The following is a 25,779-nucleotide window of genomic DNA, read 5'->3' on the forward strand; positions in this document are numbered from 1 at the left end:
GAATGTCATGGCTAGAACTGGTACCCAAGCAAATGATAATGGAGATGAAGAGCCTACGGTGAGTCTACACACAAAGAGAAGATGAATATCACCCCATGGTTGAAACTGTTATCTCAGGGGCTAACAGTGACTGGTCCTAGAAGCAAGGTGAGTGCAGAGGCTCAAGCACTGCCCTATCCCGAACCGTCTGACATCCTCACTGCTCCCACACACTGTGGGGTCCTTTCCTTGCTGACGCTCCTGCCCTGGGCGTTGTCACACAGGCACTGCAGAGGAGTCAGGAAGAGAACTGTGAGAATAGAAGGCTTGAGGAATTCTACCCCACAAGCAAAAATCCTTTCCTTAGCTTATAAAACTGACTCCTTAGGGTTTCCCAAAGGGTTGCTCTGTATCCACAGATCTAATCCATCCTCCATCCTACCCTCCATTCATACATGTTCCGTAATAGACAACATAGGTTCATTTTCTGCTGTCTCTTCTTTACAAAAAAAAAAAGAAAGAAAGAAAGAAAAAAAGAAAGAAAGGGAAGAAAGAAAGGAAAGAATAACTTTGGGGAGAAGATGACAGCAGGTTGTGTGTGTTTCTGTGCATGGATCAATACATTTTAAGGGAGGGAAGCCTCTAGGTTCTGCCTTTGAGTCATACTTAATCTACACTTTGTCATTTGAAGCTATATATTGAATTATCATAAGATTTAAAAGAGATTATGTATGTAGAGTCTTTAATAGATATCAAATGTCAGAAAATGTTAATTTTTATTAATATTAGTATTAATAATAGATCCAATTTTTAAAAAAGCATTTTCTGAGATAGTGAAAGAAAGAATGCTGTGAGTGAAATCCTCATTTATTCATAGAGTTAAATAATTCAGTGTAACACTCAACTAGGAAAATTTGGGAAATTAGACCCAAAGGAATTTTCATTGTTTTGCCCTACCACAGTCTTGTATTTGAGTGTGCCTAGGGGAATACTTTTTAAGGCATACATGGGTGGGAAGCCCTTTGTGGATAAAGGGAGTGACTTAAGAATGCAGCTTTTGTTGTTTCTTTCTCTCTCTCTTTTTCTTTCTTTTTTTTTTAAAGGAGACTTGGTACAGTGTGTGAAAAGACAAAAAGAATACAGTTACTAAACATAACATTTCCCGAACTCACTCCCACCCTCATATGCAAACATGGACATGATACTTCATTTTCTTCTAGGAGAGGGGCAAGCTGGCCTAATTAAAATTTGTATACATTTGGAGAGATAACAGGGATGATGGTTCAGATGATGATGACCATGATGACGAGGATGGCACAGACAACTTTCCAGCAACGCAATGTCAACACTGTCCAGAGCAGCACTCTTGCCTACTTCATTCAGTATCCGATTATTCTCCCAAATTTGGCTGATTCGTTAATTTGGAGAACTTGTTAAGAATATAGATCCTGAGCCTTATCCCAAAGATTTTGTTCTGCACTGTCTTGGAATCTGTTTTTTCATGTTTATTTTCAAGGATCCCTTGGGGGTTCCTTAGATCAGGCAGGTTTGGGAAATGTTGCATTTTTCTAACTCGAGGTGGTGAGGAAGGGATACAGGCTGAAGGGGACTTTGGTGACTTTAATGCCTCTATTTTCATGGTAGCTTTTCTGATCGATTGGAGGATAATAGAACTGTCTTGTCATAAGCTCAATAACCACCATGAGTGCTGCCCTATCCAACGCATATTATTATCTGAAAATACAGTGAATGCTCACTGGGGCACAATAATATTGAAAGATCATTTGGCAATGTCTCATTGGTACCTTTTCTAGTGAGGAGAGGCAAACAGAAAACTGATCTGAGAGATACTTACAAGTTTGTCACCAGATTCTATGTAAAATTGGCCTTTGCTAGTTACCAGTCAACATCCAAAAATGTCTTAAATTAAATACAATAAACATAATTAAAATACATGAAATGTGTGCCTATTGCTTACTTAGAACTTTGTAACATATATTCTTGAAATGAGGTGCATTTTTCTACATTATAAAATTTTTCTCATGAATAAGTTATTTAAATTTTGTTATTATGGAATTTTTGATACTTAAATAGAACTCACATATTATTTAGCACTTGGGTTGTTTTCAGTCTCTTGTACAAATGCACAATGCTGTGATGAACACCTGTGTGTATGACTTCATTTTTCTCTTCTTTTCCCTCACTTCTCAATCTAATCACCCACCAAGCTTTCTCAACTCTCTGAAAAGACTTGTGAATCCATTTCCTCATCTCCATCCCCAACACCACCACCCCAGTTCAAATCGACATGATCTTCAGTGGGTACTTGGCCTGTAACGGCCTTTGGATGAGTATGAGGCTGCTGCTAGTCTCTCTTCCTTTCGATCTGTTTTCTATGCAGCTTCCAACATCGTCATTCTAACATATGTACTTGTTCCTCTGCTTAGAAATGACTGATGATTTTCCATTGCCCGTAAAATATAGTCCACTGTTATTTACACTGACTTCCAATGCTCTTCATGCTACTGCCTTAATCTACTCTTGGAGATCATGTTCTGTTGCTCCCATACACTTTCAACTCTTTCTGTCCTTTACTGTCCCGAGTCCCTTGAGCTGAACTAGCACTCACTGTTGCTGGTCCCTTGGCATGAGGTGTTCTCCTTCTAACCATATGGAGAACTCCACCTTCTTCTAGTTCAGCAGGGAGCTTCCCCTAGGTAGAATCACTTGCCCTCTCCTTCAAATACATATATGTATTTGAATTTGCTTCAGTCGTGGCACTTAGCTTGTTAATTTTTCATGGTTCCGTTCGGTGTCCCCATGTGACTTCCATGAAGCCAGTAGTCACCTTCTACTCATCTTTTTATTTCCAACACCTACCTTATTGCATGCCAAATGTTAACAAAGTTAACATTTGTTGAGTACATTCTGGGTACCAAGCACTATGCTAATCACTGACTTAGAATTTACTGATTAGAAAATGAAAGCTTAGAGAATTTAAGTAAATTGACCAAGATTACATAGCTAGTAAGAGGAAAGTTGGGTTTTCAATCTATATGGTTTCACTCATAACCTTTTTGCTGTTCGGACTCAATGAATATGCCGTTTTGTTTAATTGTTTCAGTTAAAGTTATAACAAAATACCCAGAGCAGATATTCAGGCAATACAGTTACAATTAAATTATATTTTCCCATGATTGTGACATTCACTTGTTTTCTTACTGTTTAGAAAACCAAATATAACTTTAATCAATTCCTGGTCAAAAAGTGATTGTCAGACCTGGTCTTTTTACAAATTAGTAGAGATAACTCTACTTATTTAGTGAACGTATAAGAAGGCAAAACAAGTTAGCCTATAAGGAAGAAAACAGGCTTTGACCCCTCTAAAAGATCATAAATTCAAGTAACAAGCAGTCATACTCTATGCACTTAAGCAAATCTTTTAGTTCAATGCTTTTCCCGGAGAGGTCTTTTTAACGTGGGGATTTTTGTAAAAGTAAACTCCTCTGGCTCAAAAAATTTAGAATACTCCACATTCATCATATGTATTGAATATAAAAGTAAAACAAGCAAAAAGCTCCCCACAAAAGCCAATGTCTAACACTCACATACACAATTTTTATTAATTTTTTATTAAAGCTATTAAGCATAATGTGTACTCAGCATTCTTCAATCACATTCCTAAAACAGCTTACTGCGCACTCATTCTCTGCAATCATTAAAGCGTCACCACAATCTTTGCTCTTGTTAAAAGAAAGGAGAAAAACAGCTGCATGATGAAGCTAGTGCCTGCTAGTGGCTGATGAGGAGGGTGAGACGTCCAGGGCAACGGCTGGGTCTTCGTCCGCCCCCCACACTCGCTGCCCTAACATACATTTTTAGTTCGATGTCCCCTCAGCCCTTACGTATTGCTCTCACTGAGGTCTCTTTTGCCTTCTTTAGTGGCTTGTGCTTCCAACTACTATCTGTTTTATATATATATATATATATATATATTTCTTTTCACGTTATGTACACTAGTTGTTTTTATTACACACACACATGCGCACACGCAGATTTAAAAGGCAAACCTACATAAGTCACTAGCATTGCTATTGTCACATAAAGTAGTTGTTTAGTTTCCTTTCTTTAGTGGCGCAAAGTGTTAAATGATTAGTCCCGGTAATAACAAAATAACTGTTGCGGCTAAAAATCTTTGCTGTTTTTTTTTCTTCAATGGATTTTAGAAACTGCTTCGTGCTTTAGAAGAACAATAAACAAACAAGAGTAAGTGTCTTATTGTATTTTGACTAACTAGTATATTTGGATAGTTTACTTTTTAAATCCTCTGCTTACCAACTGATTAAATTCTATTGAAAATGCACTCTTTTTTTTTTTTTTAAGGAGTTAGTAATATTCAGGGTAAAAAATATGAGTGGAGATATACCTAAAATTTTTTTTGGACTAAAACTACTTTTGCGTTATTTTACGCTTGTTCCTGCACTCCCTCTACAGGTAAAGAGTGGGCAATTGTACTAGTTTCATTGCACGGATAGAAGTTTTATCTTCTCCTTAGTCTGCCAAACTTTACTTATCTGACGGCCTCTAAGATATAAGCTGTGGATATAATAAAAATAGCTGTAAATACAAAGACCTGTCCAGTGAGAAATCGGCACAGGATATTTTCAAATTTGGGGGTCCATATACAAAGAAAATCCAATATTATATCTATTACCCAGAAATCAATATCCTGTAAGATTTCTTTTACTTTCTCCAGAACATGTACTTCAATGGTGGGTCTGAAGGCTACCCTCATTTGATGGATTATTTTATAGGGTTATGTGTAAGAAGGATCCTAGACTTGGCAAAAAGGAGTCCTGCATTTATTCCTGGCTCTGCCTCTAAGTACCATTTTCTCTCACTAGGTCTCAGTTTTCTCATCTTTAAAACAGAGAAGTTTAAATAAATTTTCTCTCAGTTACATTCTCACATGAAAATCCTCAGTTTAAATATGATTAAATAAAGGGACAGAAAATATGGAAATAACAAACATTGTAAAGTGATATCGTGGAGACGTGACAAGGTCTCATGAGATGGCCACAGAACTCTTTTCTTGAGTGAACATCATTTGAAAATGAAATGCTCAAGAGAACCAATTGTGCCCCCAAAGACATGGCTCTACACCAAAACCCGGGCTCAGTGTCACAACGCAGGTATGGCTTGGGCAGCTCTGACTCTTTGCTGCCCTCTCATGTTTCTACACACTCTTTAGTTCTGCTACTCACCATCCGCCAAGGACCTATGCACGTGAGCCTTGCACTAAGTATAGGGATTCCTAAAAATGTCCCATCGTTACTGTCTGCAAACCAAATCATAAATGAAGTGCACGAGTAAAGCTGACACATCACCAAGGTCCTCCTCCTCTACGCTACCCGTTTTTAAAATAGCTTTAGGAACAACAACAAAATGTCAGGCGTGGAGGAGGGTTGTAGGAAGAAAACACTTGGTGAGTTACTCATGACAGGTTTCTGTTCCTCGTCTAACTTACCTCCTTGAATTCCTGCAACAGCACTGAGAGGAACTCCTATCTCCATTCTTCAAACGAGGGAATAAAGCAAATGAGAGAGACAGGGTTTGCACTCAGGCCCCCAAATGCCACACACCGGTCCTTTTGTTATATCACACTAAAGAACAAAGAGCCATTTAGCAGGAAGGCTGTTTTCTAAATGCACATTTGGAAGCTTTATTTTTAAAAAAATTGTTAAATCATTGTAGAGCTATGTATTTACCTATTATGTATAGAAATAAAATCTGGCAACCAACTAACATGCTTTAGCCCTAATGAGATAAAATCAAACTTTCCTGGCTTTAACACATGTCAAATGGAATAACCTCCAAGGGGGAAAAGAGTAGTCTAAGTTCTACGGGAGCAAGTTTAGAAGGCGTAGTGTGACAGAGAGAGAGAGTTAAAGTTCTCAACTCTCCTTTTATAAAACTCAAGAAGTTGACTTATGGAGAGTTAATTTTCTGTCTTCAAAGTTCTGTGACTCAAAAATAAGTTCTTCAACTTTGAAAGTAATCCTGAACAATAGTTTATCATCCACACCACAAAGGCACCAATGCCTGTGGCTGTGATGAGAGGTCGGGATATAGCGCTGGGAGCAATTAGAGGCCCCACTTACAACAGGCACAAAGGAAGTGTGTGCATTTTGACCATTTTGGGGGGGATCCATAACTTTTACTCCTATGACCTTGCCAGTTTGTCTTTCACTCTTCCCTTTCCTTTTCTCATCTCTCTGGCCTGTTCTTTCCATCAACCCTAGTTACATACGGCATGAATCCTAAAAACAAAAACCAATAAAAACAACAACAAAGCAAAATAAAATGATGCACTGAGTGCTTACTCTATGCTAAGAGCATTGTACAGATGAACTCATTTATTTAGCAATAACTGCATGACGTATGATCGCTGTTTTGTAAATGGGAAAACAGGCAGGGATAGGCTATGTAACCTGCCCAGAGCCACACAGCTACCATGATAGAACATGGCTTGGATTCTGGACATGCAGAGCAGCTTCCCGCCCCCCTGCCCCCCAATTCCAGGAGCGCCCTGTCAGTGATGTTCTATGGAGCTACCCTCCAGAGGCGCCTGTCCACCACAGCGGCCTTTTGGACCAACCATGAACTTACCTGTATACTACACTGTTCCTCTAGAACCTAAGAAAAATTTCTAAGAAGGCCAAGTTCCTCTTCCAGCGTGCCCCACTGACTCTTTCTAACACTCTTCTCCACTTCACTCACTTGCCAGGGAGCGAACTTGGAGTTAAATCCTGAGCTGTCAGCTGCTGAGGGCAGGAATTCACAAGCACCACCTTTTCTGTGTCTCTGAAGTCTTCCATCGAAGTCTCAACCACTACTGTTTCCATGATTTATGGTTTTAAGGGCATACTTTTTCAGAATGAGCTCAGAGAGAGGAATGTCCCTTGCTGTTGCCCTCATTCCCTCACCCCCTCATCTGACTTTTTCACCTTGGTTTGCTATTCTTGGGCAAGGAAGAAGGCTTCCATTCACTAGTCATTTAATTTCCTGTTGTGCTTTGGGATGAACACAGCCGCACAAAGCCCTTGATGACAGTTTCCCTTCCTAAATAAGATATTTCTAGAGCCCCACCGTCCCCAGGCCTCAGGTCAAGATCATGTGGGTACAAATGAGGCCATATTAGCCCAGATTTCCGTGGCCCACAGTCCCCTCTGGTATTGCTTCCGGGCCTCAGCACTACGTGAAATTTCTGGGAGCTTCGACGGGGCCTCTCATATGTGTTCAAGACCAAGTCTGTGCCCTCTGAGTGCAGCTACTCCTTCTTTAATCAGTGCCAGACGTTGGCCAGGGTGGCCGGACAGCTGCCCTGACCACGGAGCACACACAACCTCTTGGTGGACACAGCAGCCTCCACTGGTACCTGCAGCTGCTCTTCTGGTAGGATGCTCTGTGGGGCTGGCTCATATGTGACCTCAGGCTACAAGCTTTCAGCAGGGACCAAAATAGCACTGAGTTCTGCACAGTGAGGTCAGAGGAGTCTTACTTATTGCAAAGATAAAGGGGGTGACGGTCTCCCTCTTTATATGGGTCAGGTCTAGTGCTGGGAGCAGGGCTGGGGACAAGGTTCCATGCGGTCGCTCTCATTAGAGGCCCCAGGTAGATTTGGGCTCTTTCATATTAAATTGGGGTTCCTGAAGAAGAAATCTGTTACTCAAAGAACTTACTTTAATCTGTAGGAATTTCAATTATTGTTCATCTCTTGACCAATGCCAAGAAGAAAATGGGTAAACCAGACATAAGACTATGAAATGCCAGTTGAAAATCATCACCAATAAGATCTTGAAAGATACACGTGGAAAAGAGAACCAATAATGTAATAGTCAGCGGAACACAAGTCCCATTTGAAAGGCATTCAGGAAAGACCAACATTAACGACTGTCCCAGAATCACTTTGATGTGGTGACCACAAAGGAACCCAGTTGGACATGATGAAGTTAACTTTCAAGCAAAGTAGAGTCACTAATAATGTAATAATGAGCTCCTCTGCATATCATGAGCTGGAGTCCAAAGAAGACACTTGAATCAAGTGAACTATTGGTCTAGTTTGGAGAATATGTTAATTGTCTTCTGGTAATAATTTTAGAAAACATGGGTTTTCTTCTCCAGGCAATTATTTTAATGAATCAATTGGGGTTTCAAGAAATGATCAAATGAGTTCAATTCGGTTTCAGGTTTAGCAAAATGAGATCATCTGTTCTGTTTTTGGCTCGGCTGAGGTCAAGCCCCATGTCTAAAATAGACTAATAGGAATCGGAGTAATTTTATTCTTCTGACCTCTACGCTCCTCATCCTTCCATCCACTTCTCTTCCCCAAACATCTGTTCTTTTGATCTCATTGAACTTTTCTGTATTGTAAAATTACTTCTTCTCTCCTCTTCCAGACTGAATTTAATCTCAACTCTCTGGGTCCAAATCAGGAGTACTGGAATGGTGTTCCTTCCTACACACAACTGGGAAATTCATTAACCAAGAAGGTACCTTTTATTTATGCTTTGACTTTCATTAAACCAAGCTACCGTATATTAACATCATGCTGATAACACAAGCTCGGAAACATGGTCAGCATTTCGAAGGTAATGCTATCTCTCAAAATACAAATGCCCAGAGCAACACTCAACCGAGTAAGAGCAAAAATTTAACTTGTTTAAAAAAAATGGCACATCAGTTAAGTTTTTCCAATAGGTTAAATGGACAGCTTGCGAGATCAGTGAGAGAAATGATAATATAGAGAAGAAAGGATTAATTTCTTAAAGATTTTAGAATTGCAGAAACAATTGGTGCTAATAAGGTTGAATCTTGGAAAATATGCTTTTTTCCTAGATGTGAGAAGAATAATCTCCCAGGTCCTTCTTACCTGTTAGGGTGGCTTTGTTGATGGACGGTTGGTTGCACATGGGTGATCTTCTGACAAAGAGAGAAAAATACAGAGCTGTAAATATATGATACTTTGTTGGTCTGAGGACTCTCTGAGTCATTTCAGATATGCCATTTAAATTTAAGGATTATTTTTAAGTTAGGACATGCAAATGAAGATTTCTTTCAGACTAGCCAGTCAAGTTCCTAGGTACCCTTTGTACTACAGTTCAGATCACGTGTCAAAAAAAAAAGCTAAATCACATGGTGATAGACTTTGGGGTAAATAAAGCTGATGTAAATGTCACAGAGACAAGAGAGAAGAGGAAGTCCTTATTGATTGACCGTATTCAATTAAGCCAGGGCTTACAGAGCAAACACAGACTTTCTGAACTTGAAAAAGCAGTCAGTCTACAATTGGTTTCTCTAATACAGTGTTAAGAAACTTTTATTTTTGGCATAAATTCTCATGGTTGCCTATACATTATCAGAAGTGAATGACCCCTTGTAAACTATATTGCACTTTGAGAAGCTATTATACTTCAACTTTTTCCTTTCTATTTCCTTATATTAAGAAACGCCTCTGATCCATTTGTTAGAGAGGTATATTAACGATGGGTCCAAAGAGATGCTACAGAGACTTTAGAAACACTATAAACTAAAGGTACTTAAATCAATTCTATTTTGTATTCTCTAATTTTTCAGATGTTGGCGAAGTTTCACACGATGATTATAAACCCCTTGGGGTAAAAAACAAAAACAAAAACAAAACCCCATGCTATTTGATTAACTTGTATTCCCTGCAGAGCCCAGCACAATGTATCCACTGCTTAATCGATTATGTTGAAGAAAATATCATTTATGGACTCTCCATTAATTTTTTTGAAATGTAACCTTATAAAGTTGTTACTTACAATTGAAAGCTCTTAAAATTAGTGATCTTTAAGAAAATTTTAGAAAATAGATACATTCAAGGGTGTCTGAAAAATGTTTGTTTTCATTTCTGGGGGTTGTTTGTTTTGGTACTTCTAGTAGTGGCTAACGCTTAATATGGACTTATTGCGTGTCGGACGCTGCACTAAAGGAGCACTTTAGATGAATTATCTCATTTAATCCCTCATAAGAAACCTTAAGGCAGGCAGACTCATGGTTCCCATTTTACCAATGAGGAAAACACAAGCTTTGGAAATTTAAATCACTTCTTCAAAGTAAGAAAGCTGAGATTTGAACTAAAGCAATGTGATTCTAGGGCCTGCACTCTGCTATGTTGCCTTATTTTTAGGCTGCTTTCGTGGAACCTGTGCAGATGGAAGGTTCCTGCAGAGCCCTGGTCCAATCTGCCTTCCTGAGATGATGAATCTCTTAGCAGGGCTGGAAGATACATGGGGAAAGCAGTCTGGTACTTTTTAAATTCCCACTGCCTTGGTTCCAGTCAGCATCTGGCTCTGTCTTATTGCTCTTAAATTTACTGATATCAGTTTGGGATTGAAAATTTGCATTTGATTGAAAATGCACCAACATTTACTTCTGAGTTATTTTAGTCTTTATTATGAAATAAAATGGGGGAATTTGAAACTTAACTAATGCTTTATAAAAAAGAAAGGTTAATGTTTAAAACTGCTACTCTGAAATAGTTTTGGTCTATATACTAACAGATATCTACTTGCTGAGAGCTTATTATTCAAATCATTTATATAATGATTACTCCTTTTTAGCCCTTGCTCTGTGAAAATTTAGAAAGCATTCATTTTGTCTAGGAAAGGCATCAAAGAAATACTTTTAAACTTTTCTATAGTTTTGGAAACCACATCATGGACTTGTTTCTTATTATCTTCTTTTGATTTCAATCCTACACCTGGCACTTGGGAACTTGATATTTCAACAAGTAACGACAAGCAGAAAATATCAATCATTTGATCCATGGCTACAGTGATAAATCATTTAATGAAGAATGAGCCAGAACTCACTTCTGGAATGGAAAATCTCAAGGACAAGGAAGAGCAAGGGCACAGGAACCAGCAGCGAGTTAGCAAAAGTCAGCCACGTGCAAGTGAGGACCTTCAGGGGTCAGGGCTTCAGAGGCATGCTTCTAGGCTCCTTTCTTGTAGTAAATAGTAAAGGTGGATCATGCAAGCTAGCATATGCCTTCCACTAAATCCAGCGGTGAGCTTGGGAGTGTTCTAGTGGCACTGTGAGTACCCTGCGGGGGAATTCTGGCTCCCTCAACTCATCACGTGATGATGCACTATTTTGCTATCCATATCCATTTTGCTATCACTGAACAGAACAGAGTTTATCTGTGTGTAGATTGAGTCCTACTATTCTGATACCTGAAAAGGCTGATTGGGTTTGAATCAGTAAAGGAGGTACAAATCTGTACCGACCAAAAGAGAGACCACAAACACCTTTACTTAGGGTCTGCCAGATAACACTGTTTGGTTAGGTTTCACCCAGGGCATTATAAAGCAGGTCAAGTTCAGGCATAAAGTATGATTTTCTACCCTCCTCTAGATGCTCTTTTCCATTTTAATCTGTTTTGTCCCTGTAAGTCAGCTGAAAACCTCTGTCTCATATAGAATGGGCCTCAGATCATCTCTTTGGGGACAGAAAGGCCAGCCTGATGCCTTCACACTTGTTGAACAACTATGTGTCCGCCACAGGTAGAGATGCTGCTACACAAGTGACCAAGTCTGAAGGAAGCATAAAAGGAATTCGTTATAAAGTTTTGTTCACCTTTCAAAGACAAAAATCTCAATTTCCTGGACAAAAGTTGAGGCTAAAAAGGTTTGTAAGGGACACCAGTCATTTCATTTCTCTTGCAGGGTGGAGACTTTCCAAAGAGGAGGTGACTATACCTAGGAGCTACCAAATGCCAAAAGCCCCAAAGGGGCGATTGAACGTGGAAGATGTGTTTGGTAATGAACAAACAGCTTGAAGCCCACCCTCAGGTTTCCCATTCTGCATCCTGGCGTCACCCTTCCAGCCAGTTTGCTGCACGTGCAGAGCGATGGCACTGTGCTGGGTATTACACTAGGCACCGGGAATTCAAACGTGGACTAGATACGGCCTCTGCTCTCTGGGAACTGACATTCTTAAGACAAGCGGATAGGCAACTGGACACTGAGAGAAACACGCTAAAGCAGGGGTTAAGGACAGGATGCAATCAGATGGCAATGGAAAAGCATACCACCCAGGCTGGGGCCTGTGGGTGTGCGTGCATGTTGGGTGTTAGTCAGAGACAGTGCCCCAAACGAAGTTATATTTAAGCTGTAACCTAAAGAATGAATTACAATTAGCCCAGTGGATGAGGAGGGGAAGAGGAAGGTGAGAAACGCTCAGGCTAAGGAAACAGGACTGCAGAATTTCATTACCTGCAACACACGACAGTCAACTGACACCTCTGGGTTCCATTCCAATTATTTGCATTGTGGCATTTATATTGATTTTTTTTTAAAAAAAAAAACCTTGTTCTATCACAAGAAGTATGTGCATAATGGCCAGAGCTTTTCTTAATCATGGAAAATGTGAATTTGGGAGGTAGATTCTATTATTATGGGATGGAAAGTTTAGATTTTTTTCATGTGTTCTTTAAGAAGTAGTAATTACAACAAAATTTTATATGCTTAGATAAGTTCAAATAAATTTCTATTCACTGTCCTCTTAATATTGATTTAAAGAAATGTTATTTTTTTCTGGAAAATTCGTCAGAGTTGATATTTTAATGATAATATTGTATTATTCATAATAGATTGTCAAAATTATGGCATTTGAATAATCAGTTTTCCATTTAATCTTAGAAAATTAATTTTCTTTTTTTCATTTTCCATCTTTATTAGAACCCCCAAATTATAGTTATTTTCCATCTTAGCTTTCTCTCTCAAATGCTTCCCCTGTTATCCCATAAATCCCCATTTTGTTAACACTTCCATGCTGTTGCTGATCTGAGTCAGTAACGGCAAGAGAATTAGAGATCTTCCCTATGATATGACACTCCTCCAAGTAATGGTTGTCTTAGAAGTAAGAGGATAACTTTGGGTTGACTTCAAAGCTTGATGACGTTATTTGCCCATGGTAAATTTATGAATTAAGCCAAACCTATAAAGTTACCCTGAGTGTAAATAACTGGGCAGAGGACTGATCCTGCCAGGTGATTTCTGACAGATGGAATCACCATATTTATTTGCCATCCTGATTCATTTCTGATAGGAGAACCATCACTACAAAGTATTTACAGAAAATTAACAGGACTTCATATGACTTAGTGTAAATGGTTAGACAGCATGGCAATGATTCAGAGAAATCTAATATACTGCCTTGAGTTCAGTCAAATGGAAAAAACACTGTATAAAAGTTCAGCCAGAAGGAGGGGGGAAAAAATGAATAACTTACTTGCTAGGTGCTCGGTCTTGCAAATTAGTCAATGCAGCAAAGTTGTTCCGTACAGTTCGCAGGCTGGCCAAAACCTACAACAAAAATGATTCTTTAAACTTCTTGAAATAAGGCCCTCTTTAGTGCAATATGAAGTGGTCTGGTGATTTTTAAAAATGGTTTGTTAAGTGAAAATTTGATATTGCTTGCAACTTAGTTTCATATAGTACTGAAGAATCTCCCAGCACCTGGTAAAGTTTACATGGATCCATTTGAAAGCCAGAGAGGCCAGACTTAAGGATTTTCCAGATATTTCTCCTTATCGTCTATGAATATGGTGACAATAGCAGCAGTTTCCACAGTATTCCTGGATTCCCCAGCCACTAAAACAGTATCCCAGGCAATATGGATAGCATGTTGTTGCATTTTATGCATATTTGAAATAGCATAATATAAAATATTAATAAAGTCTCACTTTAGGGGCAAAATGTCAAACAAAATTACCCCCAAGTTCTCTTCAAACGTTCACCAAGAATGCCGTAATCTTGAAATTGGCAAACAAAGTAAATTTTAAATTGTTTTTTCACCTTTGCCACATGGTTATTCTAGCTGGTAAACAGAGCTTCTTTGCTTCGTTAACGTTATCTGAATCATGAATTATATGGTCTCAAGTAAAATGAGACTGTCCATGTGCACAGTGTCTGGCCCACAGAGGACACTCAAGAAAAATCTGTTGTATAAATGAATACATAGACACAACATATCCACATACACAAGGCTGGACCAATAGGTCCCACTATCTCTGATAGCCCCTCCTTTTTTCTAATTCTAGTGAAACTATAAAGTGGCAAAAGAATCGAAAGACTAGGAGAGAAAAGTGACAAGAGCACTGTCTCCTTCTACCCCCCTCACTTCCTCCTAGAATGCACAAGTCTCCCCCAGGGCGGAGCCTATATTAGGTGAGGTTATGGGTCATCCGGGTGACAATCACAATGTTAAGTTGACCTAAAACATAGATTTCAGATGTCTTATTAGGTACCAATAACACCCCAGACTGCCTACTTCTGTTATATAGTCATCGTGTGAACTTAGACAAGTTGCATCATCTCTCTGACCCTTACTTTCTCATCTGTACACCAGGATAGTGACATCTACCTCACAGGGTTGCTGTGAAAATGAGATGAAATGACAGTTTAGGTGCCAAGAACAGTGCCTGGCAAACACAAGGCACTCAGTGAATATTAGCCCATTATGGCAACATTCCATTTAATGATTTGGCGTGTGCACAGGGAATTTACTTAATGCCTATAGCTGACCATATGCCGGTGGCAGTGGGAGCAGGGCACATTTTTTATAATTGCTCCAAGGGTTCCAGAGCTGTTTCCAGAATTTTGTCATTTGACGCTGACCTAGACTAAAGTCAGTCTAAATTTTGTTTTAAGACAAAATGTCTCAGACATTTTTGAAACTGGCATTAATTCTTCTAAGTCACTGGGATACTGTTTATGCCCTGGGGCAGTGACCTACAGCATTATCCCCTGAAGGAGTTAATGGTGATTCCTAAGGTGCCAACCATGATTAACTCAGTCACTGGAAAAATCTGGCTCATTATCACAGATAAACAACTCACATTGCCGAAAGGTCACGCTGCCTATGACGGAGTATTCAAATAGCCAACTGCTGACATCAAACCATGATGTCTTTTATTAGGCATGAAATCTTGAGTGATGCAGAAAGAAATCTGAAAAATCATGCAGGCTGAATTTATGCTTTAAGAATTGAATATCAAATACACTAATAAAGCATTTTAAATAAGATTATTGTACCCCCTGATCGATCCTTATTCTAGGCAAAAATTTAACCTCAGAATTCAGAGAACTTTATTTTAATAAATTATAGTAAGTGCACTGCATCTGACAGCTGGGCAAATAGAAATAGTAGCGCAGGTAATTCATGTTTTATGCTCATTTGAAAGGAAGCATTACTTCATGAAAGATCTACTCCACTTGTTTTTCTGTATACAGGTTTTTGCCTCTGTTATAATAAAGATATTAAATTAGATGATTTTATTTTGGTTTTTAATTTAAATTTAATTTTTAAATTTTATATTTATTTTTGCATAATCTCTATCCCCACATGGTACAGAATTTAAGCAAAAGTAGATTGTCTCTTTCTCAATAACAAAGACAAAAAGCAAAATTATTGTTATTTCTGATAGGAGGCAGATAGATGAAATCCGGGAAGGACACTCAGGGCATTAAAATCTTGGCACTGTTCTATTTCTTAAACTGTTGATTTTAGTGCTATTCTTTATATTTTAGAAAGTCCCTAGATAGCTTCTCTTATATGGATGAAATATTTCAAAATAGAAAGCGAAGAAAGAAATTTCCCTTTCAGCCCCTTCTCCATTCAGCTGCCTGTGCCCTCTCCTCATTGACTTTTAGATTGTCTCCTAAATTTCACTTTTACAAACACGGCTGCAGTAAATAACCTTGTAGCTACATCATTCCCTATGTGTGCAAGTATTACATTATTGTTTTTGTGGTAGGACAAATAATATTTTACACATGTTATGTTAAGTATTAACTATTCTCGCCTGCACTATGACACATGATACTGGCAAAAAGTGTAAATAAAAGTCTCAACCAAATGTTATAAGGGGGTGTTGCCCTAGGCCGAGTCGAGTGATCCTGGGTGACCACATCCCAAAGGCACTGGGTTAGTCTTTTCTGTTCTCGCCTGCATTGCAGGACACAAAGAGTGAGACATCTGCTACTACAGGCTGTGGGGAAGAACTAGAAACAGTTTTACACAAGCCCCTTAGTTAGGGTTCAATCTTTCTTCGCTTTTGTTACAGGGCAGCTCTCACCCTTCTTGAATTCAACCCTCTAAGAGCTATAGTCAGGGCTCTGATGCTTCTATAATTTTCTTCACTCTTTAATGCTTGCTACCCAAAACGGTCCCTGAGGTTTTCTCCCACACAGCTCAACGGTTAGAAAATTAAGGTCATTTCTTTCTCTTCTGCCCCTCCAAGCAAAAGTATAATCAGTCAAGGTCAAAATACATTGGGAATGAGGAGAAATAATACACTTTAAGAAAGAAATGATGAGTGCTATGGAAAACTTTTGCACAGAGTTGTACTGGTCTGTGAGAGGGATTAAATGCTATTTGCACACACTAATCTCAGACTTTCTTAGGTATTTCTAAACATCTATTAACCAATAAGATTCACTGAAAATGGCAGGAAAATGTGGACTTCATTAAAAAGTTAAACATCTGAACACACTAGCCTAAAAGAAATGTGTACTTATATAATAATAATTTCTTATAAAGGTTTGAAGAGGAGATTGCTTTAAAAAAAAAAAAGATGTGGCAATAACATCCGTGTTTAAAAAAACTCCTGCTTAAAAAATAACCAAAAAAAACAAAAACAAACAAACAAAAAATTGTTTTGAGGATTGTTTTTGATTCCAAATATACTTTATGCCACTAGATGGCACTAAAACAAAGACCATGAGTTGCCACAGAACTTGGGTTGGGTGGGGTGAGAGGGGCCGAGGAGGGAGAAAGAACTCCTTGCCTGGGTTTTAGCTCCAGAAAAACCTGGAGCCAAATTATGATTATTTACAAGACAAAGAGGTCATTTTGATAGAAAACCTCTTTCCAAGTTACGTTTTGGTTAAACCATATGAACTTGCTGTTTTTGTATGTCAGCAAAGGTTGAATATTGATAGTTTTATATAGTTCAACCCCAAAAGTACTTAGATTCCTAGAACATGCTACTGAAATTTATTTTAATGAAGGATAAAAAAACCTAACAGGTATAAGCAACTGAAATGTGATGATTTTCTTCTTTCTTAGCCAGGCAGGGAGAGCCTGTTGGATTCAATGATGAGATCACCAGATTACTGTTTCTGAGTGAAATGGGGAAGAGACACGCAAGGGCATTTTTATAAAATTGACAATGTCCAATTACCAAGGAACAGTAATGTTCTACAGGGTTAATAACCACTGCATTTTTCCTAAAATTATCCCACGTGCTGTATTTTGGTAAGAGTAAAGGTGAAATGACTTGCTTGTTCCTACCCTGTGTTTTTAAATCAGGCATATCTGCTCAGTCTGAATGACATGAGGGTCTCTCCAAGGATCCAGGATAATACTTGGACATTTCCTATCTTTTCCTTAACCAAAGATTCCACTTCTTTTAATATTGCACACCTCCAGAGGAGGATTCTAGTTGACTTAGAGTTTTACAAGGTAGTCACAAACGATGCAACACAAATAATGGGAGGTGGGGCTGGAGGCAACTGACTACAAAGCAGAGTTCCCTACATTTCATCAGTGTTGTGCCTCCTTGGTGTTCCTTGGTCCCCTCAAGAACTCTGGCCAAATTGTGACTACACCCTTGGGAGGAAAAGGCCACCTGCCGACTGGCATCAGGTGACACGGCATCATTCCTGTCAACACTTACCCTAAGGGAATACCCAAACCAAAAGATTTTGACCCAAACACAGGAGAATATTTCAAAATGGAAACCAATAAAATATTTATTTTCCTGGGGATCAAAAGGATTCTGAGCTTAGAGGGGAAAACATAAGAAATTGGAAGTGGAAAAGTGTTTAGGTTGAACACCAGGAAGAATTTCTAACCCTGACAGTGTTTTAGACTTGGGAATAGAATATGGAGGGGTATTGTAGGATCTTTGCTGAAGATTACGTCTGTGCACGATGCTTCAGCCCTATCCATCAAAGTGGAATATGACCTTACACGTCTTCCTAAATTCTCTCGTAACTTAAGATTTTATTCTCTTAGCTTCACAGTAAACTGTGACTGGGAAACAACAGGGAGGGATCTTTTCGTGTTTTGGAGATGAAGGCAAGCATAAAGAAATGAGTTGTCAAGAGGAGGCAGAAGATAAGATGGGCTTGGGAACAGACTTTGACCAGTTTAGAGTGGGAGGCCCATTTTCAAGAATTATGGGAAGGAAAGTAGCCACAGAAAAATAAACCGAAAGAAAGTAAAATGTCAATAGTAGTTATTTTGGGGTTTGGAATTATAGGAAATTTTCTTTTTCTTCCTTTTGCTTATATTTCTTTTCTATGTAAAAGATTTTATTTTGAAAGCAGTATGGCTTTTTTCACCAGAATAATCTAGTGTGAAGTTCCAAACCCCAAAGCATGCTGGGGAAAGGGGGGGATTCTATGGCCTATTTGAACACTTCCCTGAGTGACCTGTCTAATGTCCACTGTCTTCTGTCCATTGGTATATTTGACCAAATAATGTTGGTATCAATTCAAGTGACATAAACGTCTTACAGCTTAAGCATTATAATATTTAGCATTAAATGGTGAATACTCCAGCCTGTATTAAAAATTTGAGGAGTTATTTATTGGTTAGGTCAACGAAATAAGTTAGTGGTGCCCAATCGGGCTGAGGAGAAGGCCATAGACAACTGCCACTAACTGGGCCTTCTTTCTTACCTGCTTCCCCAAAGATGCTCTATCAAAATTGAACAGGGTTAAACAGGCTTTTGAAAAAAATTCTAGTAGAGCTTTCCAGATCATACACCCTAGTAAAAGGCCATTTGTGAAAACTGTGATGAAGTCACTGAAAATGAATCTGCAGCCTCTGGGGCAATAACCACCTTCTATAAGGTGTCATGAGTCATTAAGCTAATCATAAGCAAACTTTCCTAAATAGATTCCAGGATTATTTTCAGGCATCATATATGCTTAAAAATTACACAGAGCGTGTTTTATTCAAAGTTCCAATTTCAAGGGCATTAAGTATATATCTTATTTATTTAAACAGTTCACTAACACAGACTAAATGATATTTTACATATATATATTTCTCAGTATACTGAAATTCTATTAGTTTTTTGGAGATTGTAAGTACACTAAAAAAAATGTCTAATTATGTAAAAGACTAGGTTTCCTTAGAATTTAAGAGTGCTAATAGCAAGGTTCAAGTCAAATTTATTGACCAGTTAGCTGGAGATTCATACATACTACCTGAAGTAAGATGATAAGGTATCATATACAGATTATTTTTTTCCATATTTTACTATATATTCATGTATATTTTTCTTACAATACCTAGAGATTTTAGTTAGAAGCAAGAATAATAACCTAAATAAACTCAAGTTGGAATGATTGTTTCTACATTTGGTGATGGTTATTTATATATTATTTTGCCTGATTTATTCTGTCTACTGAGAGCTCTATATCTAAGAGCTCTGAGCTCTTAGATATAAAGTTATGGGTTCTCAATAGCAACCAATTAAAAGTCCTTAGCTTTGTAAGATTTGCTATCACAAAATATTATGAAAACATGATTGTAAATGTTTTGAACATAGAAATATAGATATTAGAAAGAACTAATGATATCCAGCAAAACTTGAAGCAAGTGAGACATTAACCTTCTAAACGGATGGTGGTTGCATTCTATCTTTAATTGTCTGCATCAATGAAAAAGATCACTATATACTTTGCTATTTACTGACTCATTAAATTTTTGGTCTAAATTATAGCAATTAAAAAATTTCAGGAAATTTGAAAAAGTGGACGAATCATACATAATACTGCTATCCAAACACTGTCATTATGCATTTTTTAAAAACAATGCGTATTATGACGTTTTGGAGATGAAAGAACCCTTACTGATAACAACACAAAATTCATTAAGTATTTTATTTTCTAGAAATTGTGCTGAGCGTCTTACAAGCTTGGTACTATTTCAATCTCTTGACAACGTTATGAGGTGAGTAGTCTTGTAAGTGTCATTTCACAGAGGAGGACACCAGGCTTGCCCAAGTTCAGTCAGTTGCCCAAGTTCATTCATTTAGCAAGAGTAGATGATGGGCTTTGACTGGGCCCTGACTATCTTAATCCAGCTGAGTCCCCAGTTTTACCAACTGGAAAAAAGAAGTCTTAGGCAAGTTAAGTGAGTTGCCCAAGGCAGTAGAGCTAGTTTTGATGTAGCCTTGATTATGATTTTTATAACCCTCTAGATCACTTGTATTCCAATATTTAACATTTCCTATTAACAGTCAGTGTTGGCTTTAAACATGCTTCGTGTCCCAGGTTGAATCAGTTTTATCCCATTCTATCCATAGTCTGTCCATACCAGTGGCTCTCAACTTTTCCTGAGAAAATACCGGGGCCTTTAAAAATTACAGGTGTTTGGGTCCAACCCCCAGATCTTTGGATTCAATTGACCAGAGGTGCAGCATGTGATAAAATCTTTCTAGCTGATTCTAATGCATAGCTAGAGTTGAGAAGCACTGGTCTATACAAAGAATATCGGGTTATCAACCACTTTATATATATTCCAAAATTCTTTAGATGGTTTTTTCACCTTCTAGCATTTCTGTCATGTGGTTAAAGTATTTTCATGATTTGTATACCTAAAAGGAACAAATAAACATAAATATGCCACTCAGTTAAATCTTTGGACAAATAACGTGTTTAAAAAAAGAGTAAATAAAGCATCAAGTTGAAGTGGAATACGGAATTTCAAGCACTGATCATGCACCTAATTATACTAAATGTAACTTAATCCATGATATAGCTTTCCTCTTTTAGTGCTTATGTCAGTTAAGGAAATGTGGTCCCATTTAAGTATGTCACTTGGGTAATTTGTAATTTGAAGCAAAGATACTCATTGGGTCTATGGGTTTATAGGAAACAGACCAACATGGCCAAGCTCACATTCTCTAGCATGGCTTTTAAATTACTGGAATGAACCACAGAATTTGTATTTGTACTTGTGTTTGATTTAGAATGAAATTAAGAACCCGAACTAACCCCCGCAATTAAAATTTCAGATGAGTGAGAAACCTGTCCATTCAGCAAGCTGGGCTTACCTGTGCAAAGGGAGTCACAATCAGGTCATCTCCATGTCTGAAAAACAAACCAAAGCCCACGTTAGATGGCACTGATCACTCTAGGACCACTTTCGAGCAATATTAAATAGTAAGTTTCTCATTCATAAATCCCCACAGAGAATTACAGTAATTCCATCCTTATTCTTCAACACATGTTCTTCTCAGTCACGGGCGTGAAGATGTGTCTTCTGGGATGTTAACCATTGTCCAGTTCCCTGGGTGAAAAGAGGGGCTTCTTGATCATCAACCAAGGTCACTGGCACTTATTAAGCGCACAGGATATGTAACAGTAGAAACGGAGTTCCAGCAGCGGGGCCTGAGTTTTACTCTTTGCTGCTTATGGTAAGTATTACTGAGGGGCGCTGTGGAAGGAGCCAGCGACGGCAATGGCTCTGGTGAGAGGTCCCTGGACCATCTAACGTTGGAAGGTGATGACCATCAGGTGCTCTGCATCACCATGTGTGAGCCTTGGATGGGCTCGGAACTGTGGATGACGTAAGACTGCGTCATACTCTAATAAAAACCAGTGCAACTTCTCAACTGACTCACGTCCCAGCCGCCGTAGTTACGGGGGAATGTTACCCCGTGTGTGCTGTTGCTACAGCAACCTCAGTGACACTGTGCCGAGGATGCAGGAGCAAGGTGTCAGCATGACGTGTCTTGGAGGCACAGGGAGAGTCAAGGAAAGTTGTGAACATTCTGCTTGGAAGAAAGTAAGAAACCCAGGCCCAGACTTCTTTCGTGGTGTTTCTTAGTATGAATAGTTCATGAGAAGGATTTCCAAAATCTCCACGGGATACTTCTTGATCTAGCTGGCTGGAACTCTTTAATCAAAAGGGAATGGAATTATTCTACACAGAAAGCTTCCGGACATGACCCTAACTGAGAACATTGCAACTAAATGGTTCACTCACTCATGAACAATTCTGGAAAGGGCTTGAGTGACCTAAAACAGCCCTCATGAAATATGCTTCGGCACAAGCAGCGTATGGGTGACGTTAGCAAATGGATTGCTGCCGACAATTAGACCAGTTGTTACGGTCATCATCAAATTACACAGAGATCTTGAAATTCAAAGTGTGGGGAAAATAAAGCAGAAAAGGGGTGGAACACACTTTAAAGGAAACGTGTGTTATTTTGCACCCTCTTTGTTCCGCAATTACACCTTTTGAGGGGCACTGCTCTTTGGAGAGATTATTCAGAGAGCCAAAATTTAACTAACACAAAATCTAGATATTTTCCCAAGGTACAGTCTTTTCTTCCATTTTATTCTTTATAATTTCCCGACTACAAAGTTTATTTTCTAAGAACTTAGTCATCTTGGCCAAGGCACAGTATCATTCTGAAATCAATCCCTGGAAATAAGTCTTTTAATTTTTCACATGAATTACACTGGATTTGAATCACTCTAAACTGAAAAGCATGTGCATGTGTATTAAAACACTTAATTTTATCTTTGGTTGTATCTCATTCCCAAGCACTATAAAATATTTATTTAGAATATACAATATTTAGGGTAATTTATCAGTCTTGCTTTCTTTCCGTGTCAAAGCATAAAGAAAATTAGTTATAATTTTAGTGATGGAAATATTTCACTCTTGACTTGCCCTGAAATTGTTTTTGCCAAATATCTCAAGACCGTCTCATTTTAGTCACAGTAGGATTATTTCTAGCAATTCAGTGGCAAATGTCCTCAATAAATAGCCTATCCTTTTCAAAATTATGTCAGATTCAAATTATCGCTGAATAGGGATTTCCCTGGTGGCACAGAGGTTAAGAGTCCACCTGCCAAAGCAGGGGACACAGGTTCGAACCCCGGTCCGGGAAGATCCCACATGCCATGGAGCAGCTAAGCCCGTGCGTCACAACTACGTAGCCTGCGAGCCACAAATACTGAAGCCCACGCGCCTAGAGCCCGTGCCATGAGAAGCCCACGCACTGCAACGAGTCGCCGCAACTAGAGAAAGCCCGCACGCAGCGACCAAGACCCGACGCAGCCAAATTACATACATAAATAAATAAATTTATCAGAAAAAAATACGTTATCTCTGAATATATACCGAATGTATAATGACAGAATCTTTGTCCAAGTCTTTGTCGGTAGCCTGCCCTCGAGCCCATGGGCTGAACTGGAGCCACCCGCTCTGGCCCCTGGGGCGGGGGCAGCCTCTCCCTTCCCTCAAAGAGAAGCTTGCTGAGTTCTGAGCCTGCACCGCTGGCCCCTGGAGGTGGGGATGGGCGTCTCAGCAGCGCACCACTGAACTCCCCGTTCTTCCTGGGAGGGATGACAACAGAGTCAAGAACTACTCCCTATGCCTCTGGCCATCCTTCCGCTACTTTTGTATTATTTACCACAGTGCTTTCATTTCTACCCTCATTCTTTCTGTAATAAGAAGCCAGAAACACTGGCAAAAAACTGAAAGAGAGAAATCAAAAAGCAAACCCTCACAGACACCTCACCGGGATCCAGAAACTGTTTAAGCACTTAAATGGGGAAAAGCTCCTTGCCCTCTTGCAAAGTAAGCTCAACCAACAGCAGCACCTGGAAATACAGTTTTGTAACCTAGTTCATTTCAAGACTGTGTTTGAAACACACGAGGCAACGACCTTTCCACGCTTTATTATTACCAAACCAGAAGGAAAAGGGCCTTTCCACGCTTTATTATTACCAAACCAGCAGTTAACTACAAGAAAGTTTATACTTTATTGAGAGAAGATTTCTAATCCTATGAAGCTGTGAAAAGCATTAGAGGCCACAAAGTATCTGCTGCTTCTGAATATCAGGCATTGCAGATTTCAGGATGGTAGGTGGCTGGATGAACTAGTGCTTTGAAGAGGGGCCATGGTCTGAGGCTTACTTCCTGAATGTTGTGCAAACTTTTTGATCTTCTGTGCTTCACTCTCTCTGGCTATAAAACCAGAAAGACATTCTCCTCTGGAGTTTGTCAGTAGGATTAGGGAAATGATAAACATACAGAGAGTGGTATTTTGAAATCCTGGTGTCTTTCTTCCCTTAGGCTCAAAACTATCACCCATTCATCACCATCTTTGATCCATCTCTTTTAAAATTAGAGGGTCATTAGAGAACAAGTATGTTCTTATTTTTAATATGCACATAAAAATGCTACTGGGTGCCCAACATAAAAAATGCATTTAGAAGCATAAAAATGCTCCTGGGAGCCCTGTTTGACAACACCCAGGAATTAGCCACAGGAGGAACTTTCCTACTCACCACTCTTTACTCCCAGGTTCACAGAAGTACAGACATAGAAAATAAACAAACAAATACATACACAATGTACTTGATCCTGTAAAAGCTAACATTTATACATATACTGAATATAAAACACATATTAACTGTAGAAACTTTGGGAAATACAGAAAAACTTTAAGAGCCATCCAAAGATAACTGTTGTAATGATTTGTTTTTTCCAAAAAAATAATGTGGGCTCTGAGAAAATGTAAATGTCACAGTTAAGAATATAATGAACTTTTTAAAATTACTTTTGAAGGAGGTATTATGATTTCCATAGACTTCTAGTAGACAAAATACTACTAAAACAGACAAAAAACAAATGAAAACCTCTGCTTCGCTGGTAGCAGATTCACCTGAGGATACGGCTTCTCTGCATTGCTTGGCCTTTTAGTTTAGAACTAGCTCCACTGTACGTAAAAAAAAATTAGTCCTTCTGCTTATGGAACCCCAGGGACTGAAGTTCCTATAACACAAAGCCAACCTCAGCCATACCTGAAAGTGATCTTCCTCTTTGAGGCTACCGCCACTTAGAATTCAAGTAATCCCTTTAAAGCTTGGTCCTGTGGTCAAAATCACTACTACAGAAACTTGCATTTTGGAAAGAATGTCCAGCAACATTTTACTGAGAACTAAAAATAATGTAAATTAATATAAGATCAAAATTAAAGCAGTTCAGTATTGTGTACAGTAGTATCTTCCAATTTGAAATTTTCCAGTGTCAAATTCCAAGCCATTTGTGCACGTCTGTATACACAACTCTGATGGTTTTTTGATAATGCTAACTATAGTTATCAGTCATCAAGTTGAAATGATTATCCTCACTTGAAGATCACCTTTGTGTTTATATTCCATATCAGCACCAAAAGAAGAAACCAAATTACAGCCCTTTGCCCAGTGTTAACAGACAAATAAACTAATACTTATTCTACAAAAACAGGTGACTGAGGTCATCCAAGTTCTTAACTTTATGAGGAAACAGCTTTCTTTGTCCTTGAATTGTAATTTCCTAATAGACTTGAGTGGTAACTTATCCTGGCATCCCTTTCACTGATGCCCAGGAAAGTCACTCAATGTTTTGTTGATTTCAGCTCTGGGGGCCCTTTTAATATGTTCCCAGTATTTTTTATTTCTTAAATGGGCTTTCAATATAATTATTTTAAAAAGTCAGAGTACAAATATCCAACAAACTGATAAATAATAATGGTATTACTTTCAAACAGTTATAATTTTTATAAAATAATGATAACCAATATTTATCAAATGGTTACTCTGTGCCAGGAACTGTGCAAAGCACATTTCACTGATTATCTCCTATTAAATTTTTTTTTGTACCTGAGGAATGGAAGGCCCAAGAAGG

At 38.6% G+C, this 25,779-nt stretch overlaps 1 protein-coding gene across 20 annotated transcripts in view; it reads right to left on the reverse strand.

Annotated features, from left to right (window-relative positions):
* The window catches only part of PDE4D (phosphodiesterase 4D), a 1,112,988-nt gene that overhangs the window by 178,578 nt on the left and 908,631 nt on the right, over nt 1-25,779 (reverse strand). For 18 of the 20 annotated variants that reach the window (XM_082382269.1, XM_082382264.1, XM_082382253.1 and 15 more), the window contains 3 exons: nt 21,146-21,182; nt 13,300-13,373; nt 8,912-8,961 (listed from right to left, as the gene is read on the reverse strand). In XM_082382269.1, the coding sequence (XP_082238395.1) occupies nt 8,912-8,961; nt 13,300-13,373; nt 21,146-21,182 (161 nt within the window). Of the gene's footprint in view, nt 1-8,911; nt 8,962-13,299; nt 13,374-13,865; nt 14,303-21,145; nt 21,183-25,779 lie in introns of those variants that run through there. The other 2 variants (XM_082382259.1, XM_082382267.1) reach the window with 2 other exon arrangements.

The sequence above is a fragment of the Balaenoptera borealis genome, assembly GCF_965194805.1.
Source record: "Balaenoptera borealis genome assembly, chromosome: 2".
NCBI classification, from domain to species: domain Eukaryota; kingdom Metazoa; phylum Chordata; class Mammalia; order Artiodactyla; family Balaenopteridae; genus Balaenoptera; species Balaenoptera borealis.